At 30.8% G+C, this 23,354-nt stretch overlaps 1 protein-coding gene and 1 pseudogene across 1 annotated transcript; one reads left to right on the top strand and one right to left on the bottom strand.

Annotated features, from left to right (window-relative positions):
* Nucleotides 1-5,864: 5,864 nt before the first annotated feature.
* Nucleotides 5,865-11,163, bottom strand: LOC101514294 (putative vesicle-associated membrane protein 726; annotated as a pseudogene).
* A 5,248-nt stretch (nt 11,164-16,411) lies between these two features.
* LOC140920623 (uncharacterized) lies at nt 16,412-19,189 on the top strand. The gene is made up of 6 exons (XM_073369397.1): nt 16,412-16,472; nt 16,515-16,858; nt 17,000-17,132; nt 17,181-17,887; nt 18,229-18,564; nt 18,632-19,189. The coding sequence occupies exons 1-6, from the start codon at nt 16,412-16,414 to the stop codon at nt 19,187-19,189; spliced, it is 2,139 nt and encodes a 712-aa protein (XP_073225498.1).
* Nucleotides 19,190-23,354: the final 4,165 nt, after the last annotated feature.

Genomic DNA, 23,354 nt, shown 5'->3' with positions numbered 1-23,354 from the left:
TTGATGTGAGATTCAATATATATGTATATGTTTTTGTTTTTAAGCACAAGTGGAAACGCATGAAAAATGCACCACCATAAATACTAAAATTTTATTGTCCTGAATTTGAACTATTATTATTGTAAGTCTTTTTCATAGACCTAGCTAGCACAAGGGCTAATTGAGATTAATTAATTAAAATACCAAAGGAGCATAATATAATTCGTTTGTTTAATTTGTACTATGTTGTAGTAATTTTTATTTATGGCTTAGCTAATTGATTATGCAATCAACTATTGATAGCGTGTAAAGGGCAATCACATGGCACGTAAGCATACATTAGAAATTTATTATTAGACTTCATATAAAAAATTAAAGTTTTTTTAAAGGCTAAAATATAATAATATGAATTATTTGGACCACAAAATACGACTCAAATAGGACACCAACATACAAAGATCAATTATTAAATAACTTATAAATCAAAGTAAAATTCCAACCTCCAAATATGGGCAGTTATAAAAAAATTTAAACACCTAATAAATACAGTCAAAATTATTTATGAATGACAACCACTAAATAGTTAGAAATTGATCCACCGTTAATGTAAATTGACATGACAATTTTTAAATTTATGATAAGCCACTAAGTTAAGAAATAAATAAGGCTGGGAGGTACATTTTCTTCCAACTAGATATAGGGGAGTAAAAATGTCATCTATGTAAGTCTTAATTGTATTGTGTAATTTAATTTTATAACGAGGGTAGGATCGGTCCGAAGAAAAGGTCACTAAAATTAAAATATGTAAAAAAAAATTTAAAACTAATATTGTCTCAACTAAGGGTTTACAAGACTCGGTCCGTCTCGTGAACCCTTCTTATTCCGTAAACAATAGGACGGGTCTGACCCAGTCTTAAAAAAAATAAAGACAAGGACAATGTAGAAAAAGAATCAGGTTCGAGTTACTCGTCATGTCCCTAATTAATTTAAGAACAAATCATTATTTTAAGTTATTATTGATTCACCCTCGCTAAAAAATTAATAATCAACTTAGTAATATATAGTTTATAAAACAATATTAAGAGTTACTAATCTTGAACAATTGGCAAATGGTAACCATATGTGATTTATTATGAGTTTCTGAATGTTTAATTGTTTTTTCTAAATAAAAAATTAAAGATTACTATTTGGCTTCTCATCTTAGAACTAACTCAGTTTCGTTTTTATTTTGTCTCGTCCTTAATGAATCAGCAATTCATCAAGTTTGGTTGGATTATCAGACAAGTTAAGATTTAAAATTTGACTCAATCAAATATTGAAATCGGATAAGAGACACATCAATTATATTAAACAAATAAAAAAAATTATATAATATCAATTATATTAATTTAGTAATGTCAAATTTAAATTTAAAAAATATATATTTTAAATCTATAATAATTTTAAATCTTCACATATAATAGACCGACTATTATCGAAGAATATAACTATATTAAAGAATGTATTTTGTTAATGTCCAAAAGTAAAAATTGATTGGCGTGCAAGGATGAATGCATGTTAGAGAAAGTTGTTAGTTTTTTGGATGAATAAATTTTCTATTTTGAATAATTAATATTTAATTTTCAATCGTTAGATATTTTAACTGAAAGAAAAAATTAAAGTTAAATATCGGTTATCATGTAATCTATGAATTTTTTTTTCTTCTTCTAATAAATAATTATGTTACCAACTCTCTCAACATTCGGTTAATTATTTTTAATTTGAATTTGCAAGTGGGTCGAACAAATCTAAGATAAAAAAGTTTACGTAGTAAATTAAATTCTTATATCTTATTGTTGTGATGCCAAATAATTAGCAGGCTCTTATGGTGTCATATGCTTGTCCTCTAGCATTTGAAAAATAAAATTATCCGGTTTCCTTAATTGCTTTTAAATTAAGACTCTTAAGATAATGTTGGGTAGCATGCTTATTAAAAGAAAAAGACAGTTTTTTATGACAAATGCACGTTCAAATTAAACTAAAGAATTAATGACTAGAAAAGGACATAAATCATCATTTTTAATCCATTTAATTTATGACAATTAGATTTGGCCCCACCACACAAGCAACTTTAGCCCCTAAATATAGGACGTGTACTTTTTACCCAACAACCACTTTTTTTAAATTATTTTGGCTTGTTTGTGACTTTGTGCACCCTTAATGGTTTATCTAAAAAATCAACTAAATTATGCAATGAACACATCACAAATGGACATGTCATTTTCATGAAAACAATGAAAAGATAAAAACGGTTTAGTTGAAGGACATGTATGTATGATATGCAAATTGTGTCATTTTCAATATCTGCAACCATTTATTTATTTAAAGATGAATTAATTAGACCATTTCATGTGATTGACCCTTATCATAAGTTGTGTTGATATTCTATTGTTGTTCTCATCTATATAATATGGTCGCTTTAAATCACAAATAAGAAATCATAAAATTTGGATTAGGTATACTCTTACTATATCCAGTCATATATATTTCGGATGTTGAATTAAAATCAAACAATTTAAGTTTAAAAATATTTTTTTAATAATTTTTAAATTTAAATTATTCAATTTTGATCACACAATCAGCATATATATATTTATTTATTTTTAAAATTAAAATTAAAATTAAAATTATTCAATTTTGATCACACTGTCATCATATATATATATTTATTTGCAGTAATAAAATTGTGAGTGCACACAACCGAATCTCGAATCATATTTTTATGTATTTGATTAAAGAAGCCATTGTTAGGTGAAACTTTGAATTGAAGGACAATGACAACTAGTATTAAATCTGAATAGTACCCTAATCCAATGTGTCTAAGATATTGCCGCCTCGTGAATTGATTATTTGTTTCTTTTCCTTGCTCATATCATTATGAGTATCTTTTTCTATGAAAATATATAATATAATATCTATATATTAATTATTAACTTTTGTTTTTGACAAAGAGTAATTATTAACTTTGGTTATATTTTAGTCTATTATTTCGTGCTAATGTCTATTAAATGTCAATTATTTTCAGGTTTTCTTCTTCACCAGGCTCGACCCGTGAAGCAGCCAACGTGTACAAATTAAATATCTTGACTTTCTCGAAGGCATTTAAATTTTTCTCTTAAAATAGTTAACGAACAATTATTTTTTATCAATTAAAATATTTTTATTTAGTTTAATTATAATTTTAGTCTCTCTATTTTTACTGATTTATGAAATTAGTCCTTTTATTTTAAAAATCGACAATTTTGGTTCATACTTCTGATTTTTTAACTAAAAAATGACGACGTGAGATGTTTTAAATAACGTGACATATGATATGACAATGTAGAATGATTAACACTCATGAAATTTGAATAAAACGCTGTAAAAACTTAGCTTTTAACTTCAGAATTTTTTTTATATTTTTAATTTAATTAAAGACATATAAATAATTAATTGATCTAGGTGGTTCTATATTATAAAATTGTATGTCATGTCATTAAAAATATATTAAATTATCATTTTTTAGTTTAAAAACTTGATAGAGGAACCAAAACTGTCGATTTTTAAAATAAGGAGATCAATTTCGTAAATTGGTAATAATAGAGGGACTAAAATTACAATTAAGTCTTTTTATTTAAAAAAAAACACTAGTTGATTATGTTGATGGTAAATTATTGAAATAGTAGATTAAAATGAAAAGTAAGCCTCAGAAGATGTCTTTTTTTATAGATTTAATTGATGTGTATTAACAATGTAAAGTTTTTACGATGATAGTCAAATATAATTATTCAATCTTTAAAATAGTTTAACTTTTATTATATATAACTTAAAAATCATGTAATTAGTAGTTTTTGATTAGTTGATAGTATAAAATAACTTTATTGCTGTATCAAAATAATTTTTTTTATGTATGTATTCAATTGCAAGTATATAACAAGTCATTTCTCACAAGTCACAAGGAGCAATTTATGGCAGTCTTGTTGCACTTGTTTTCTTCTCCTTCTTCTAATGTGTGGTTGGACACAAACAAATGGAGGGTCATAATTGAATGTAGAATTGTCCTTGAATCCTTGATTGAAGGGGATACCTTGCGTCATTGAATTACAAATATTTGGCTAACTTAGACTTTTGACTTCTAGGGGGTGGATTATTTATTGAGAGATATTAAAATGATTCGCATGGGCTCATTTTTCTTTCCATTTTCAACAATTGAATTTTCAAGTAGAACATAGCTTTTGGTGTTCATTGCCTTGTTATAAAAAAAACAACCACTTTTGCTTATTATTAAATCACTTTGAAAGAATTGGGCTATTCAACGCAAGAGCCCATGTAACTTTTGTTGGATTATAGCGAAAGGAAAAGTTTTCCGCTTGCCATGCATGACTTTGAAAGTTTGGTTAGTTGACCCTTGCAAATGCAACACGTCTAAAGTTGGTGATTAAATTGTCATGTATTTTACAATAACAACAAAAATACATAAAATATTGTTGTTTTGTTGCACATATTTGATTGGGTTTGATCTTTCTTTCTATTTTTAATATAACAACTTATAGTCCTATTGTTATTAGAATTTGTTTTTAATAAGAAAATAAAACAATGTCTTTTTTATATGCACACCGACTTAACATTGAACCTCTAACACATGTTTAAAGAACATGTTATCTCTCAACCATATTGTACTTGGTAAATAAGAATAGCGAGGGCGTTAACTAATCAGTCATAGTTTCAAAAGTGCAGTTCATATAATAAAAATTTCAGGTCAGAAACATTTGATATATTAGAGTGTGAACTCGAACCTGCAAAACAAAAAAATAAATAGTGATAGGTGTTGTTGTTGGGACTTGAGAATAAAATTAGTCAAACCAAGCTTGGTGTTATTTGGACTCATTATTATACGAAGAAAGATTTGTCCACCCTCTGCGATTTGGTTTTAAGTGTTATGAATACCCTTATACACTTCATATATTATTCGTTTATTCCATGAAACAATATTTGAACTTTTTTTTGTCAAGATATACTTGAACTACAATTGATGAAGTTTTTTTTTGTATAAGCTAAATAAAGAATGAAAAAGTTAAAAATTACCAGAAAACACTAAATGAAACTCAAGAAGTGCAGTTATTAAATTCCTTATACTATTGTACCCAAATGATTTTTTGGGTCCGAGTATGGCAAGCCAATTCCACTGTTTGTCAAATTTAGTTGTAAAATTATTCGTACCAAACAGCAAAACTCAGTAGAGAAAAAGTGTAGCCAGTCGAAGTGAATACTTGAGGCCCAGTGATTTATTATTCTAACACACCCAAAACCTTCTTTTATAGTAACTATCAATCTTTATTAGTTCAGCCAATTAATCCTCAGTAGTGCTAAATGGATTGTTCCACTCTTTCTGAATGAATACCTTTACTTTGTAATTAACATCTTCTGCACTAATGGCATATAGTAGTTTTCAAACTTTCATCACAATCTAATATTAGTCATGCTTGATCGGTTGAAGTAGTTGCAGTCCTTTATGTCGTGTAACATTCTCAATAATCACTGTTCTCGTCTTGAAATCAAGTTCAAGACCAGGCTTCCCAATATTAGCCATTGTAATTACAAATGCAGTAAAACGTGAGATATAAAATAGTCTCTTATTCGAAAAAACTGAGAAACTAATCACAAGCAATTTCTTGGTTAATAATATCTAAATAAGTCTTAAACATTTTTAAGTATACAAGAGATTCTCCATCCTTACGTACTGTATAAAAGCCACAGGTCAAATCAACATCCAAAGTTTAACAGTGAAAAATGATAAATTTTGAAACAATAAAGAATAAGATCACAAAGCAAGCAATTTACATGATTGAAGACAGTGCCAATTTGAATGGTGTGAATGGAAATCGAACTTCAAATAAACAACCCAATTTATATTCAAAAACATTTAAAAGTAGAACAAAATGACAACCTCACTGGATTCGTAATCTATATTACATACAAACACATGCCATACATTGACATCTTTCCCTGGATAATCACGTTTAAATAACAAGAAAGGCCACAGAGAATTGAGCTTATTATCCACGAGTCACAGAAAGGACTATAATGAGGACCAGTGCTATCAAAATTCCCAATACAATCAGCTTTACCTTCATGTTTTGTAGCCACATTTTTCGACGGATTGTGGCTCCAGAACTCCTGAAATCTTGTGCCTGAAAGAAAATACAAAATCATGCTACCACAAATCCATAATCAAATCTATACTAGAAACAGAAAAATGAAAACATGTGAATTTGAAAGACTTTTCTTTTTACAGTGAAGTGCATAGAGCGTGGGACTGGAAAATCTTATGAGACTCAGAATGCCGGCAAATACTAAAATGCATACTATATAGAGGCAACCACCATGTTGATGTAAACCGTAAAGAATATTTTATAAACTCTAAAGCAAATTCAACATATAATTATATATAGGAGCCGAGAATGCTCAATGTCAAATTTTCTGAACGAAACCTATACAAATAAAATATGGCCTATATATCATAAAAATCAATTATTGCATGCTTACTAATGTGTGATTGGTTCACATTTCTTAGTGCAGCTCTCGTCCGTATGAGATATAGCATCAATGATTGGAGACATATCATGTGAGAGAGGACATTTTTTATGGGACAGAAGTAAATATTGCCAGTGTATCTAACAGTGCATTGTCAAGATTTAAAATAAAAGAGTCATGTTAGTTTTTTGGGTGCTCATGTATGATTGTGGGTCTGACTGTCTAAGAACTGATAAAGTTATCTTAAAACCCAGAAGAAACTCCTTTTACAGTAGAAACCTACAACTTAGTGTTCACGTCAAAATAACCAATACACCAGAAGACAAATCTCCTTTCAGTATACAAATTTTTTCATAAACTTCATTCCGCTGCCAATGCTATAGATAACAGGAAGGTGCACATAAACTACATACTAACCTGGTGATGAAGGTTGTCAGTTTTGTCCACCAGAAGCTCTATCTTTTCCCCTCTGTCTAGAACCTACATTACATTATAAACATGTGATCAAATGGTTGTGTTAGTTATTAAAGTCATAAGACTTGTCATTCAAACCACATGAATTGAGAAGATTTAGCAAGCCAATGATTTGAATCAAGTGATGAATTGGAGATGACTTTGGGCCATGCATACATGCATTAATCAATATGACTATGTGTCACCAATACATATCACGCAACTGTTTTTCTTCTCTTTTTAACAATTGTTATAAAAAAAATGAAATGCCAAATCAACTTAAATTGCTAAATTAAAATGAACTACATCCACAGTCCACAAGCACGTGCATTAGAGAAAATTCTTCGGGTAAATAAATCATCCAAGAATCGGACTGATTGTCGCGATGGAGTCTTTACTGATTTGTTGTGTGATATATTATTCTTGTGGGTAAATAAATCATCCAAAAATGGAAAGTTTACATAGGGTATCAATACTTGAATCACACGAGTGATACGAGGATAGAAACTTTGCATAAAAGATTATTACTATCTAAATCATATGAGCAATTATTTATATTCTATGAAAATGAAAACTGTATATAAAAACTATACATATAAGAATGAAACTTTAATGAAAACGTATCAATATTTAAACCATAGGGGTAAATTTTCACATCATGAACAAAAGGAAACTTTACCTGAACTGTATATAAAAATTATACATGAACAATATTTAAACCATAAGTGTATTAATAATAATAATAATAATAATAATAATAATAATAATAATAATAATAATAATAATAATAATAAATACTGGGTACATATTTATATCATAGAGATAAAAACCATATATAAAAATCTATGATGTCAATCCCGAGAGCGGACGACGCCAAATAATTGGGATAGCGGGGTGTGGGATGGCCGCTATTTTAATTATTTTAAATATATATAAGCAATTATTTTCATAAATATATCTAAATACTAAATATTTTTTCATGAGATTTATATTATGTTACTTTTTAATTTTATTAATGATTTACTTTTACTATTATTTTTTTATAAAACAATATTTTTTAATGAGATTTCTCTTATATTATTTTATTATTGGTTCATTAGTTATTACTAATTCTACTACTATTTTATTTTAAAAGACTAAGGGGTTCTTTTTATACAGCCTTTTTAAGTTATGTTTTGTCTGCAATGAGCCTTAAGGGCCCACTCAAGCAGCCACACACTACCAGACAGCCTCAGCAGCTGATTCTCTGCCAAAAAACCCAGATCTTGCTGGAAGATGCAGATCTATGTCCGTTCTAAGCTTGAAATAAAAGCTTCTAGCTGAAAAACGCAGATGTGGCCAGAAAACACAGATTTTGGTTGGCGAAAACTTCAGATCTGGCTGGAAAACACTGAAGATTGTGCCGAGAAATGCAGACCTGTTGTCAAAATCGCACTGAGCTCCACGAGCACTTGGAAAAACAAGAATTGAGATGTGAAGTCCTTCCGTGAACGCGGCTCCAATAGATGCTACTCTACTCTGAGACGCAACGCCACACGTGGGGGTGGCCACCCACCTTGATGGGCCACCGCAAAAGTTGCACTAACAGCCACTATAGACATCATAGATGAAATGTATTGATTGATATCTATAAGAGTGAATATAGCAGACAGGCGTGATGTTGTAGGATATGAGTTTAACAAATTCAAATGTTGAATAATGTCATTAACCAACATGATGATCATGTTTGTTAAATTTCAAATAAATTAATATTGCAGTGTAGGTTTACTTCTATTTTTAAAAATGCATATTATACACTAAAATGAAATTGTGCGACACGGATCAATCAATTTTTAAATTATATTCTTAAACGAAGTTTCAATTCAATAGTTGGATTTGTTGAATTCATATTCAACAGAAAACAACCATTAAACAGAATGACGTAGAAGACCCACTCTAAGAGTAAGTGGATCCCCCAACCCCCACCTATACAATATTGATTGAAAAATTATTCCTGTATTTTGAGTTGTCTTGTTCCACTATACCTTATTAAAATAACTACCATTAATATGTGCTGAATGAAACATTTAAATTTGATTTTGTTTTTTCCATGGATTTAAACTTGGCACGTATTTTTTTATATTTATTTGCATAATTTAGGAATTTGACTCTACTAATTTAAGTATAACATTTTTTGTCAGTTTTGGTTGAAGAATTGTAACATAAGTTTATGTTCATTATAAACCTTTTACACATCATATATGTAACAATACTGGTGTTTATAAAATCTAATGAAAGATAATATCTACATGTAGTTATGCAAAGATTAACACCTGGCATTCCTAAGCTGAACTTGTACATCAGTACATATATATCAATATCAATACTTCATGAACACGATGAAATATGGACCAAATTAATTTGAAGTACGTCTCTACCTTTTCAATATTCTCCATCATGACACCTTTAACTTCAGAAACCTGAGCTTTCACCTTTGAAAGCTTGCTTATCTCTTCAGGATGATCAACACAGTACTGCATATGTTCCTTCAACTTTGGCCTGTGCAGAGAGCTTAATACGTTAGCCAAAATAACAATATAAACTCGACAGATTAAACTTCAAAAACTTAGAATAGAAAGTTAATACCCAAATTCCTTGTTAAGGCTGTTGGGAGGAGCTGTAGAAGCCTTTCCACCGCCATATTTTGACACAAAATCATCCTTGACACGCTCTAGAAAGGCCATGGGAACCTGTCTTCCTATCGATTCATCTGCAACAATGCAATATGCTACAAAACCCAGAAGTCAGACATTTTTTAATACCACCAATGAACAAAAGCAGCAGCATCAAGAAAAGCAGTATCAGTTGACGAAGTTCAAATTAAAAAGACAACCTCTAAAAAAAGAAATGTCAGAAGATTATCTACGTTGGATAAGCGTGATGTTAGTCTATATCGAAGTTATTCCCTTGTTTAACTTTTTGCCTATAAGTTGTATATGTCATTATGTTGGAATAAAAAACTCAACCCTCTCTATCCAATCTCAAATAAAGAAAAAAAAGTTAAATGACTACACAACAAGAAAAAGCAAAAAAAAAAGTGATGTCAGTCCCAGATTGCAGAAAATAGCAATTTGTTCAAATTCTTCTACACTGCAGTGCTATAGCGCAGTTATAGCCATTATTTGACAACACTTCGTACTAGATCATGTATCGTTGAACAATAGTGATTTGTTAAACTTCCACTAAGCTATAGCCTCTATTCAACAACAGCACGAAAAAAAAGCAACAACAACAACAACACTCGAGCCAATGAATGACAACCCAGGATAGATAGATGATCCATAACATCATCTAGCACTTAAGATCATCACATCGTGCAACTAACATGAAAACCAGACCCATGTAGTCAGATCTTTGGTTTTACACAATGAATTCAAATTCCATACAGTGCGCATACAAATACTACATCCATTCTCCAACACATGGTAGCATATATGACTCAATACTTCCACCAATCCAAGCAATAATACCATACACCTTAAAAATAAGCAAAACAGAAAAGTATCAAACCACACATTGATTAACAATGTGAGGATTGAGTGATTTAGGGTTTGCATACAAACAATAAGGACAAAAAATAGTGTTTAACAACCTACTTAAACAAAAACACCACAAATGTGCATGTAACAAGCAATATATCCAATTGAGCATAGAAATGAACACGAAGAGTATTGAAAGTGCTAGATCGAAGGGAAAAACATACGTACTGTATCCATTATCGATAAGGTAGTTGAAAGTGTGAGCATCACAGTTGTATGTGAACTTGTTGTTACTAGGAGGAAGTTTCTGAAGACACTGAAACGCAATGGTGTTGAAGTTACCACTGAATTCAGTGAATTCGGCGAGGATTACCGTTCCTCTAGATACAAATGAGTAGATCAGTGCTTTCTGGTTCTGGTTGTTCGCCATTGAAATTCAAGCTCTTGTTGTGGAGAATGGGATTTCGATCTGCGAATGGTTTCGATCTTGTTGTTGAAGTTTTCTCTCTCTCTCTCTTCTCTCTTTGAGTTTGTAGAGAGAGAAAGGAAGGAGAGGTTGCTGTGTAAATGGTGAGAGAGAAGGGTTTTGTGAATGTGAAGTTTGCTTGATTTTGAATTTTGAAAGAGAGGTTTTAACTCTTAATTTAAGCATTGCTGTAATGCAAAATGCAAATATTTGTTTAAGATTTTAAATATTTTTTTAAGAAAATAGGTAAAAATATTTACTCATTAAACCATTTTTTATAAACAAATAATGTTAATTAAAATACAATAAATATTATAAGCGATATGAAAAATTAAAAGTGAGTAATTGCAAACGGATTTTAAACAAACAATGGAATTACTCTACCGGTTTACAAAAGTGGTATTCTTATTCTTTCCCTCTTTATTAATAAACTAGACACATCAATGATGCTTAATTTTTCTACAAGCAATTAAATCACTTTTTTAAATAGGTATGAGGTTGTTAAAAATTAGTAATTTATTTATGTTGATATTAAAAGTTTTTTGACACTTTTATTTAATTAAATTAATTTATGTAGATTTTTGTTGAAATATTTTAGAAACTAGTTTAAAAATATAATATTATAGTGTAAAATAATTTGATGTATGTATAAAGAAAATACATTATCGAGACATAGTAATTAATTTCTAAGTTTACAAACATGACTTATTTTAGGAATTAATTTAAAAAATAAATACTATAGTATAATCTGATTTAAGATATGGATCAAACATTGAATATAATATTTTTTTTAATAAATATTTAAACTCAAATTTACTATATTGTATTAGTCTAACTTTTTATACTAGAGTTAAGTCATATTCACCGCAACAGGCATTAAAAGTTTTTAATAATTCTTTTAATTTTTTTAAAAAATTAATTAATAATTTATCATTAATAGGTGTCCTCTAACGTGGTCAAACGCTGAAAATGGTTTATATAGAATAATAACGACAATTTGTTTGACCCGTTGTTGAAAGTTTGGAGTGTTTAGAAGAATTAAATATAATTGTTCAAATCATAGGGCATAAATATCTCTATTTTATTTTTAAAAAAACTATATGCTAAAATTTGTTTTTAACCATACTAGCGAGAAGTCCATGTCTTCGTATAGGTGATCTGATGTTGATATTTTACATGAATTTTGTGTAGATTTAAAATATATATATATATATATATAATAAATATTTATTCAATTTTTTTTATATTTATCAATATTAAATAATTGTCTCATGGTTTGTATTATTTTGTGTATTTTTTTTATTAATGTCAAACATATGTCTCATAATTTTCATATTTATCACTAACAACATTTTTTTGTGCACCAAGAAAAAATATTTATCCAATATGTTGTTTACATTTATCAATAATAAAAATTTGTTCCATGATCTTTTTAATATTTATCTCGTACTTTTTATATATTAGCGACAAATATTTATACTATAATTTTTATATTTACCATTAACAATATTTATTCCGTATAATTTTTTATATTTATTATTAACAAATATTTGTTTAATATTTTTTAATAGTATTTGAAATTAAAAAAAATTAAAAGACTAACAAATATTAATCATATCAACTTTAATATTTATCACTTGGGTAATTTTATTGAATCAACATTTTTTTATTATATTCACAACTGATAAATATATGTCCGTATTTTTTTAATAATGTTTTAAATTATAAAAAATTAGATAAAAATAACAAATAAAATATCAACGAATATTTATTCCATTATTTTTTATATTTATCACTTGTACGTGAGTTATATGATGTGTATAATTTTTATTTTTTACAGCTTTTCTGGCAGTTTTTTTTTGTAGGATTTTTTTCTTAGTTTTATTTTTTGAACAGTTTTTTACATGCAGTATTTTTTTTTAGTTATTTTATTTGAATTAAATAACCAACAAAATATACTACCATGTAATCCTGAAATAAAACCCAAAAAGAAAACATCATGTTTTGAATATTGGACAGCATTTTTTCCGACAACAATTATCATCAGTGAAGTGAAGTAGCGTTGGACTTAAGAAGAAGAAAAATAATATGCAAAAGAGGTTGAATTATGTTAACAACAATAAAAAAATGAGTGAAACTTGGATGAAATAAGAGAGAGAAAGAGAGAGTTAAATACTCCTATGTCGCTCGCGATATGCCAGTTATGGTACTTTTGTGATATCAAACATTTCCTTTCTTAAAGTAACAAATCTCAAGATTTATTACATCTTGGCAAAAAAATAGGTTATTTTCTTCTTTACTGCAAAATGAATATATACACGCACAAACATATTGGGTCTTTTAATAACTTTTTGTCTAAATGCAATAAAATATAAATGTAGAAAATCTTGATGCTATAGTTTGTAGCTTTCTACGTTTAACGATAAAAACAATATTGCAAAGCGAGAATTGAAGAATAAACACAAATCCAAATATACTAATATTCATCTTTTATATTGCTTCTACTCACTTAACACTAAAACAATCTTTTGTATTGTATGTATTTATAAAAATAAAAATAAGGTAAAAAAATAAAAATAAAAAACTCAAAGGCAATATATTTGAAGATGAAGTCTTAGTAGATTAGGATTTCTTGTTTTGATTATAACACGTTGGCTTTTGCTTCACCGGTGCATTTTAACCTTGTTACATCGTTGATATTAGATCAGTTGTTATATATTCAATGTAATAAGCAAGACGGTATCAAATTTGTTATTATGGTAAACTTTGTTAGATCTGTTCTAATTGAACTATTCTAACATGCGCATTAAAAAAATAAAACTATACAAAAAAAAACTGTGGCAAATTTGTTATTATAGTAAATTTTATTAGATCGTTTCTAATTGAACTGATCTAACATACATATTTAAAAAAAACTGCACAAATAAAAAGATTACATAAGAAAAAAGTCGGTGGCAAATTTGTTATTATTACAAATTTTGTTAGATCTGTTTTGTTAGACCGATCTAACAAGCTTTTTACAAAAAAATTGTAACATCCCTCTTTAGCATAAATAATTTGTAGTAATTTTTTTATGTTTTACATGTTAGTATATAATAATAATAATAATAATAATAATAATAATAATAATAATAATAATAATAATAATAATAATAATAATAATAGAAAGAGGGAATGTAGTAAACTGTAAAACAATTTAAAACAAGGGAAAAAGAAAAGAGGAAGGGGAGGAGAGAACGAAAACAGAAAAGAAAGGGAGAGAAAAACATGGTGAGATAGAAAAGAAGAAAAGAGTGAGAGAAAGAAGAAGAGAAGGAGAAAAGAAGAAGAAGAGAGAAAACAACCAAAAACATTAACAACCTTGCTAGAAGTCTCTGTAGAAGGAGTTGAGCATACCATCATTTTCTCCATTTTTGGAAATCAAGAGGCGTGTTTCCTTTTTCTATCTCTCATTCATGCATGTAGGAAATAATGTGTTCCAAAGGTTAGGGATTTGGGGTTTAAGAGTTTGAAATGAAGAAAATGATTTTTATTTTACTCTTTGTTGGATTTAGGGATTATGAAATAGATTAATGTAGAATTGAGTAAATTGAAATTTTGCTGTTGTTTTTGATGTGTTCGTTACTGATTTACTCATGATTTGTAGCATTATTATTGCAAAGAATTGTTAGGGAATTAGTGCGATAGAAGAAATGTTATTAACTTGAATTTCGCATGACATATGTGTGATATTTTGGTCATAACGTTTTCTATAGACATCCGTTTTGAATGAATTTTAGTTTTCTGGAAACTAGACTTAATTACCTTCAAATTGAGTACAAAATTCGTGATGATTGATCGAGTATTGATGTTGAAAAATGGGTTGCAAGCTGGACCAGAGTTGATGTTTCTGTTTTGTTTTCTGTCATTGTGTTTTATGTTAGTAAACTGCAAGAATTGGAATTAAATAGAAATAAAATAAAATTCTATCTATAAAGTAGACATCATAAGCTTTCCAAAGAGTACTCATTCACTCGATTCTGATACTTATAAGTCTATGTCAGTTGACTTTGAAGTTAAACTCAATTTTGAGTTGTTATAACATAAATTTGGGACTGTTTTGGGAAAAATCTACCTTAAACATATTCTCTGGAATTTTATTTTACATTGTGTGATTTGTATGATGTAATTGACTTAATAGCTTAGGTTATCATAAAAAAATTTAAGGTTTAGTGTATGGTAGTCTTTAATATATGTATTAATAGATGATGTTATATTTGTGTGTATATGTGTGTGGATTGTTGTATATAATTCCTATATATTTGACTAAAGTGAGAAGTATATGATTCATCCTAGCTAGATGAATTCTCCGTCTATATACGACGGAAGCGAGGGGTAAGCGAGGGTAAGTGGGGCACCACTTACAGACGTAATTATGTCCAATCTTATCAAAATAAAGTTACTAACAAGAAGAGGGCATTAGTAAAACTAATGTAGTCTTTATGACATGCTTGTTAGGTAGAGTTCAAGTCGTTAGATTACTCACGTCTAATGACTTAAATATTTAGAAATAGTAAAAATTGAACATTGAAGAGAAACTCAGAAAATAAATGTAGTCCTGAATTAGGATGCTAATTGATTTAATTTCATTTATTGGGACCCACTGAGATGTAATCTCATCCAACTTTATTCAAATGTGTTACAGGTAAAAAGACTTAGATCACATGTTGAACAAATGACGCGTATCAGTTTACACTATAGTCTGCTTATAATTTGTGAGGAATTATTTTGAATCATGGATGTGTTATGTACTCCATATTTTCATGTTTTTCTTTGAAGGATTAATATGTGTATGAATACATTTTCATGACTTTGTGTCGGGATTGTATTAATCACCTCTTTTGTCGAATTATGTTAATGCTCAAGTTATTTTCTAGACAATTAACTTATGGTATTACATTTTTGGTATCAGAGCTGGTCGAATTGACCGTACTGTGGGTAGTTAAAATTAGTTGTTGTTCTTGTTTTGAGACTATATACTTTCTAATTATCAATTCATGAAATATTAAGTCTGATCAACTTAATATTTGTGTTTGATATGCAGAACAATATGGAACCAAATCCAAGACCTCCAGGTAGGCCTCGTAGAGAGCGGAATAATGATGAACGTTGGAACAGATGATGCAAATGATGCAGCAACAACAACTTATGATGCAACAACAACAAGTTGTTACGACTAGCATAATGAATCATCTTGCGCAGTCTGTCGGGCCTGCTCATCCACCGCCACCATCTCCACCAGAGGCTTCAAACAGATTATTTTATGACTTTCACAAGTTGAAACCCCCAGTTTTCCTAGGGAGGCCGGTGCCGTTGGAAGCTCAATCATGGTTGAATGAAATGACTAAATTTTTTTCTTGTGGTGCGATGTACTGAAGAAGATAAAGTAGCTTTTGCTACTCATATGCTACAAGGAGAAGCTGAGAATTGGTGGAAGGGTGCAAAGGCATACATGATAAGTGCGGGTACACCGATGAACTAGGAGAATTTTTGTACTGTATTTCTAGATAAATATATTCCCATGAGTATAAGAAAACAAAAGGAATTTGAATTTGCACACCTTCAACAAGGAGACATGTTCGTTGCTGATTATGTGGCAAAGTTCGAGGAACTAGCAAGGTTTTGTGCCCAAGCAGAGTACGCCCCAAATGATCGATGGAAGATAAATCAGTTCGAGTGGGGTTTGAATCCAGAGATTAAAAGTAATTTGGCCCAACTAGAGATAACTTCTTATGCCACTTTGGTTCATAAAAGTTACATTGTAGAAGAAAGTCTACGAAGTTTAAAGGAGAACAGACAACTCAAGTGGCAACAAAGGAGGGATACGCCAAAGAGTAATCAACAATTGAAGGTTAAGACATCCCCTAATAAAGGAAAACAACCCTAAAACTCAGTTGTACCTCAAGCGAGGGGGCCAAGGGAATGTCCTAAGTGTGGAAGATCACATCCAGGAGAATGCTTGTACGGTAAGAACGTATGCTTTTGGTGCAAGATACTGGGACACATGAGTCAAGATTGTCCACAAAGGAAGATGAAAGGGCTAGCCAACTCAAATGGCCCACCCACTGGAATAGTCTACACTCTTAATGCTAAGAAGGCTAAGGGAAACAACGACTTGATTGCCGGTGAGTGTTTTTTAAATAATGAACCTTTAAAAGTATTGTTTGACACAGGTGCTTCTCATTCCTTTATATTCACTAAGTGTGTTTTACGATTGGGTCTCAAATTAACTGAAATTACACCTCCCATGGTTGTCTCTACAACGACTGAGAATAGTGTCGAAACCTCTTATGTTTGTAAGGGTTGTCATCTCATTGTATCTGATAGAGTCTATCCAATTGATTTGTTTTGTCTACCTTTGAAAGGAATGGATGCCATCTTAGGAATGGATTGGCTTTCAGCTAATCTTGTACTTGTAGATTGTGAAGAAAATATTTTGTATTTTCGTCCTGCTATATTAAGTAGAAATGAAACTGATTCCATTCTACTTCCTAGTGTGTCTAACCTCTTACAATGCCTATGTAGTGGGGGTCAAGGTTTTCTACTAACATCATCTTCAGATTCGGGACCTAAACTTGATGTCGCTACAATTCCAGTTGGGAATGAATTTTTAGATGTCTTCCCAGAAGATGTAGTATGCCTACCTCCAGAGAGGGAGATAGAGTTCTCCATAGACCTAGTCCCTGGTGCTAATCCAATTTTCATTACTCCTTATAGAATGTCACCTCTAGAGTTAAAAGAACTAAAATCTCAATTAGAAGATCTCTTGACTAAGGGTTTTGTAAGGCCGAGTGTCTCTCCATGGGGTGCTCCAGTTTTGTTAGTTAAGAAGAAAGATGGAGGAATGAGACTTTGCATATATTATATGCAACTCAACAAAGTAACCATCAAGAACAAGTACCCTATCCCTAGGATAGATGACTTGTTAGACCAACTTTGAGGAGCCACCATCTTTTCAAAGATCGACCTTAGGTCAGGATACCATCAAATTCGAATAAAGTCTGAAGATGTTCAAAAAACAGCTTTTAGAACACAGTATTACACTATGAATTTTTAGTTATGCCATTTGGTGTAACCAATGCTCCAGCCGTATTCATGGATTATATGAACCGCATCTTCAGACCTTATTTGGATAAGTTTGTAGTGATCTTTATTGATGATATCCTCATTTATTCTCTAAATTTTGAAGAACATGAATTACACCTCAAGATAGTGTTGTAGATCCTCAGAGATAAGAAATTGTTCGCGAAATTAAGCAAGTGTGAGTTTTGGTTAAGTGAAGTAAAGTTCTTGGGTCATGTGATTTCTCATGGAGGTGTAACTGTTGACCCTTCTAAGGTCGAAACTGTTTTGAATTGGACTCAACCTAAGAATGTTACGGAAGTTAGAAGCTTCCTAGGGATGGCTGGTTATTATCGTAGGTTTATTAGGAAATTTTCCCAAATAGCTTTACCTTTAACCCGTCTCACTCGAAAGGGTAACCCTTTTGTATGGGATGAGGATTGTGAGAAGAGTTTTCAAGAGTTGAAAACTCGCTTAACCACTGCACCTATCCTTGTGATTCCCGATTCAACTTTAGGGTTTGAATGCATCCTTAAAAGGATTAGGATGTGTGTTGATGCAGAACCGTAAAGTTGTAGCGTATGCCTCTAGACAACTAAGACCCCATGAGGAAAACTACCCTACCCATGACCTTGAGTTAGCAGCCGTAGTTTTTGCCTTGAAGATATGGAGACATTATTTATACGGAGCTAAATTTGAAGTTTTTAGTGACCATAAGAGCCTGAAATACTTGTTTGACCAAAAGGAATTGAACATGAGGCAGAGAAGGTGGATGGAGTTTTTGAAAGACTATGATTTTGAGTTAAAGTATCATCCAGGTAAAGCAAATGTGGTCGCTGATGCCTTAAGTCGAAAATCACTCCATGTAGCCTACATGATGGTTAATGAGATGAGCTTATTAGAAGACTTTAGAAACCTTAACCTAAACATGATACCATTAGATGAAGGAATCCTATTATGCCCTACAGAAATCTCTTATAATCTCCGTGATAGGATTAGGGAAGCTCAAGAGTATGATGAAGAGTTACAGTCTAAGATAACTCAACCAGACTTTTCCATGACTTCAGATGGATCGTCATATTTAGAGGAAGAATTGGTGTACCTAATGCTGAAAACTTGAGAAGAATGATCTTAAAAGAAGCCCATAGAAATGTGTTATCAATTCACCATGGTGCCACCAAGATGTATCAAGACCTTAAGAAGAACTATTGGTGGCCTGGGATGAAAAGTGACATAGCAATGTATGTTGCACGATGCTTAGTATGTCAAAGGGTTAAAAGTGAACACCAAAAACCCGCAGGTTTACTTCAGCCGTTAGAGATTCTAGAGTGGAAATGGGATAAGATATCCATGGACTTTGTAATAGGGTTACCTCGTACCCAAGCAGGGTACGATTCTATATGGGTCATAGTGGATCGATTAACTAAGTCAGCCCACTTTATTCCAATGAAAACTACCTTCAATACCCTCAAGTTGGCTAAGATATTTATTAAGGAGATAGTAAGATTGCATGGAGTGCCAACCAGCATTGTGTCAGATAGGGATCCTAAGTTTACATCACAATTTTGGAAAGCATTCCATAGAGCTTTTGGAACTTGTTTGAATCTTAGTACCGCTTACCACCCTCAAACCGATGGTCAAACTGAGAGGACCATTCAAACATTAGAAGATATGATTAGAGCTTGTATCTTAGAAGATGGGGGAAATTGGGATGCACATTTACCTTTAATGGAGTTTTCATACAATAACAGTTACCATTCAAGTATAGGTATGACACCTTATGAAGCCTTGTATGGACGTAAGTGTAGGACCCCTTTGTGTTGGTCAGAGGTTGGAGATAAAGGAATCTTAGGACCAAATGTCATCAGGGAAACCACAAAAAAGATTAGATTGATAAAAGATAAAATGAGAATAGCCCAAAGTCCACAAAAGAGTTATGCTGACAACAGAAGAAGGCCTCTAGAATTTGAAGAAAGTGATCACGTTTTTCTTAAAGTCACTCCCACTATAGGCATTGGAAGATCTATAAGAGTAAAAAAATTGAGTCCCCGTTTCATAGGTCCTTACCAAATCCTTCGTCGGGTAGGTCCAATGGCATACCAATTAGCTTTACCTCCTTCCTTGTCTAGATTACACGATATCTTCCATGTGTCTCAACTCAAAAAGTACATTCATGACCCGTCACAAACTTTACACCATGATTCAATCCAATTGAAGCCAAACCTTACTTTTAAACCGGTACCAAGTCGAATTGTGGACCGCAGCTTGAAAACATTAAGAAAAAAGGCAATTTCATTGGTGAAGGTTGTTTGGGAAGGTATGTCGCCCGAAGATGCCACTTGGGAACTTGAGTCTGAAATCTTGGAGAAGTATCCTCACTTGTTTTATTAGGTAAGTTACTAAATTTTGAGGACAAAATTTATTTGAGGGGGGAATGATGTAACATCCATCTTTAGCATAAATAATTTGTAGTAATTTTTTTATGTTTTACATGTTAGTATATAATAATAATAATAATAATAATAATAATAGAAAGAGGGAAAGTAGTAAAGTAGAATAAGTAAAACAATTTAAAACAAGGGAAAAAGAAAAGAGGAAGGGGAGGAGAGAACGAAAACAGAAAAGAAAGGGAGAGAAAAACATGGTGAGATAGAAAAGAAGAAAAAAGTGAGAGAAAGAAGAAGAGAAAGAGAAAAGAAGAAGAAGAGAGAAAACAACCAAAAACATTAACAATCCAAGAAAAGAGAAAGGAAGAGTGCATTTTGCTAGAAGTCTCTGTAGAAGGAGTTGAGGATACCATCATTTTCTTCATTTTTGGAAATCAAGAGGTGGGTTTCCTTTTTCTATCTCTCATGCATGCATGTAGGAAATAATGTGTTCCATAGGTTAGGGATTTTGGGTTTAAGAGTTTGAAATGAAGACAATGATTTTTATTTTACTCTTTGTTGGATTTAGGGATTTTGAAATAGATTAGTGTAGAATTGAGTAAATTGAAATTTTGCTGCTGTTTTTGATGTGTTCATTACTGATTTACTCATGATTTGTAGCATTATTATTGCAAAGAATTGTTAGGGAATTAGTGCGATAGAAGAAATGTTATTAACTTGAATTTCGCATGACATATGTGTGATGTTTTGGTCATAACATTTTCTATAGACATCCATCTTGAATGAATTTTAGTTTTCTGGAAACTAGACTCAATTACCTTCAAATTGAGTACAAAATTCGTGATGATTGATCGAGTATTGATGTTGAAAAATGGGTTGCAAGCTGGACCAGAGTTGATGTTTTTGTTTTGTTTTCTGTTATTGTGTTTTATGTTAGTAAACTGCAAGAATTGGAATTAAATAGAAATAAAATAAAATTTTATCTATAAATTAGACATCATAAGCTTTCCAAAGAGTACTCATTGACTCGATTCTGATACTTATAAGTCTCTGTCAGTTGACTCTGAAGTTAAACTCAATTTTGAGTTGTTATAACATAAATTTGGGACTGTTTTGGGAAAAATCTACCTTACACATATTCTCTGGAATTTTATTTTACATTGTGTGATTTGTATGATATAATTGACTTAATAGCTTAGGTTATCATAAAAATTTTTAAGGTTGAGTGTATGGTAGTCTTTAATATATGTATTAATAGATGATGTTATATTTGTGTGTATATGTGTGTGGATTGTTGTATATAATTCCTATATATTTGATTAAAGTGTGAATTCTCCGTCTATATACGACGGAAGCGAGGGTAAGTGGGGCACCACTTACGGACGTAATTATGTCCAATCTTACCAAAATAAAGTTACTAACAAGAAGAGGGCATTAGTAAAACTAATGTAGTCTTTATGACATGCTTGTTAGGTAGAGTTCAAGTCGTTAGATTACTTACATCTAATGACTTGAATATTTAGAAATAGTAAAAATTGAACATTGAAGAGAAACTCAGAAAATAAATGTAGTCTTGAATTAGGATGCTAATTGATTTAATTTCATTTATTGGGACCCACTGAGATGTAATCTCATCCAACTTTATTCAAATGTGTTACAGGTAAAAATGCTTAGATCACATGTTGAAGAAATGACGCGTATCAGTTTACACTATAGTCTGCTTATAATTTGTGGGGAATTATTTTGAATCATGGATGTGTTATGTACTCAATATTTCCATGTTTTTCTTTGAAGGATTGGTATGTGTATGAATACATTTTCATGACTTTGTGTCGGGATTGTATTAATCACCTCTTTTGTCGAATTATGTTAGTGCTCAAGTTATATTCTAGACAATTAACTTATGGTATTACAAAAATAATATCCCTAAATTAACCAACAAATTAGAAATCATGCGCGAATTCAAACCCACTTTTCATCCTTCATACTTTGTTGTTCTGCAAATCCAATCACAAATTAATCACCCGTGAATCTAAACTCATTTTTCATTCTTCAACCTTTAAACTTCATTTTTCATTCTTCAACCTTTAAACTTCATTTTTCAGTAAGATAATTAAACACGCGCAGAAGAAGCCACAAATTAAACTTCATCCTTCTAGGTACCTTCATTAAACCCAACCACAAGTCAAACACGCGCATCTTACCCATGAAAACGTTTTCATCCTTCCACTTTTAAATTTCATCTTTCAGTGAAAACGTGAATCGTGTATCGCAGCTTTCAGCTTTCATCGTCGGCGACGAGTTGGTCTGACGCAACATTTTTCTACTTCAGCAACATTTTTGAATGTGACTTGTTACATATCTATCATTTTAACTGATTTAATAATTAACTATTTATTACAACGCTTGATATTAAATCAGACAAGAAACTGATCTAACAAGTTCCTATGAACCAATCTAATAAGGTTTAATTGCACTAGTGCTTCTATGTGAAACACAAAACATGTCTTATATTGATCAATATAATTTATGAAATATCTCACATGTGTTTCCATTGTGGTGTGTAACACGTATTCCTTATTGATCTTCCTCCCTCTTGCATTAATAAATAAAATTAAGTGTTAGTGCATGTTTAAATTTACTATTGTGTTAGATAAAGGTGTTATAAAAAATATCTAAAATTGATTTTGATCACCATTTGAGTACTTGAATGATCTCAGGTCATTCTTTAAATGGAAGGAAACCTCATATATGAGATCTAGCGTCAATGGTGCGAACCAACAATCAAGAGAAAAATTATTCAATGCAAATTTGGTGGAGATGTTTTATAAATAGATTAGTAAGACCACTAAATCTAACAACTACGAAAAGCAATGTATCATACACCATCAATGCACC

This window comes from Cicer arietinum, chromosome 1 (assembly GCF_000331145.2).
Source record: "Cicer arietinum cultivar CDC Frontier isolate Library 1 chromosome 1, Cicar.CDCFrontier_v2.0, whole genome shotgun sequence".
Lineage (NCBI taxonomy): Eukaryota > Viridiplantae > Streptophyta > Magnoliopsida > Fabales > Fabaceae > Cicer > Cicer arietinum.
This window is presented reverse-complemented; position numbering and strand designations above follow the sequence as displayed.

Coding starts and splice junctions, on each gene's coding strand:
- LOC140920623 (XM_073369397.1), top strand. CDS start 16,412: ATGCTACAAGGAGAAGCTGAGAATTGGTGGAAGGGTGCAAAGGCATAC. Junction 16,859..16,999: donor AGAGTAATCAACAATTGAAG/GTTAAGACATCC, acceptor TTTTGGTGCAAG/ATACTGGGACACATGAGTCA. Junction 17,888..18,228: donor ATTATATGCAACTCAACAAA/GTAACCATCAAG, acceptor ATAGTGTTGTAG/ATCCTCAGAGATAAGAAATT.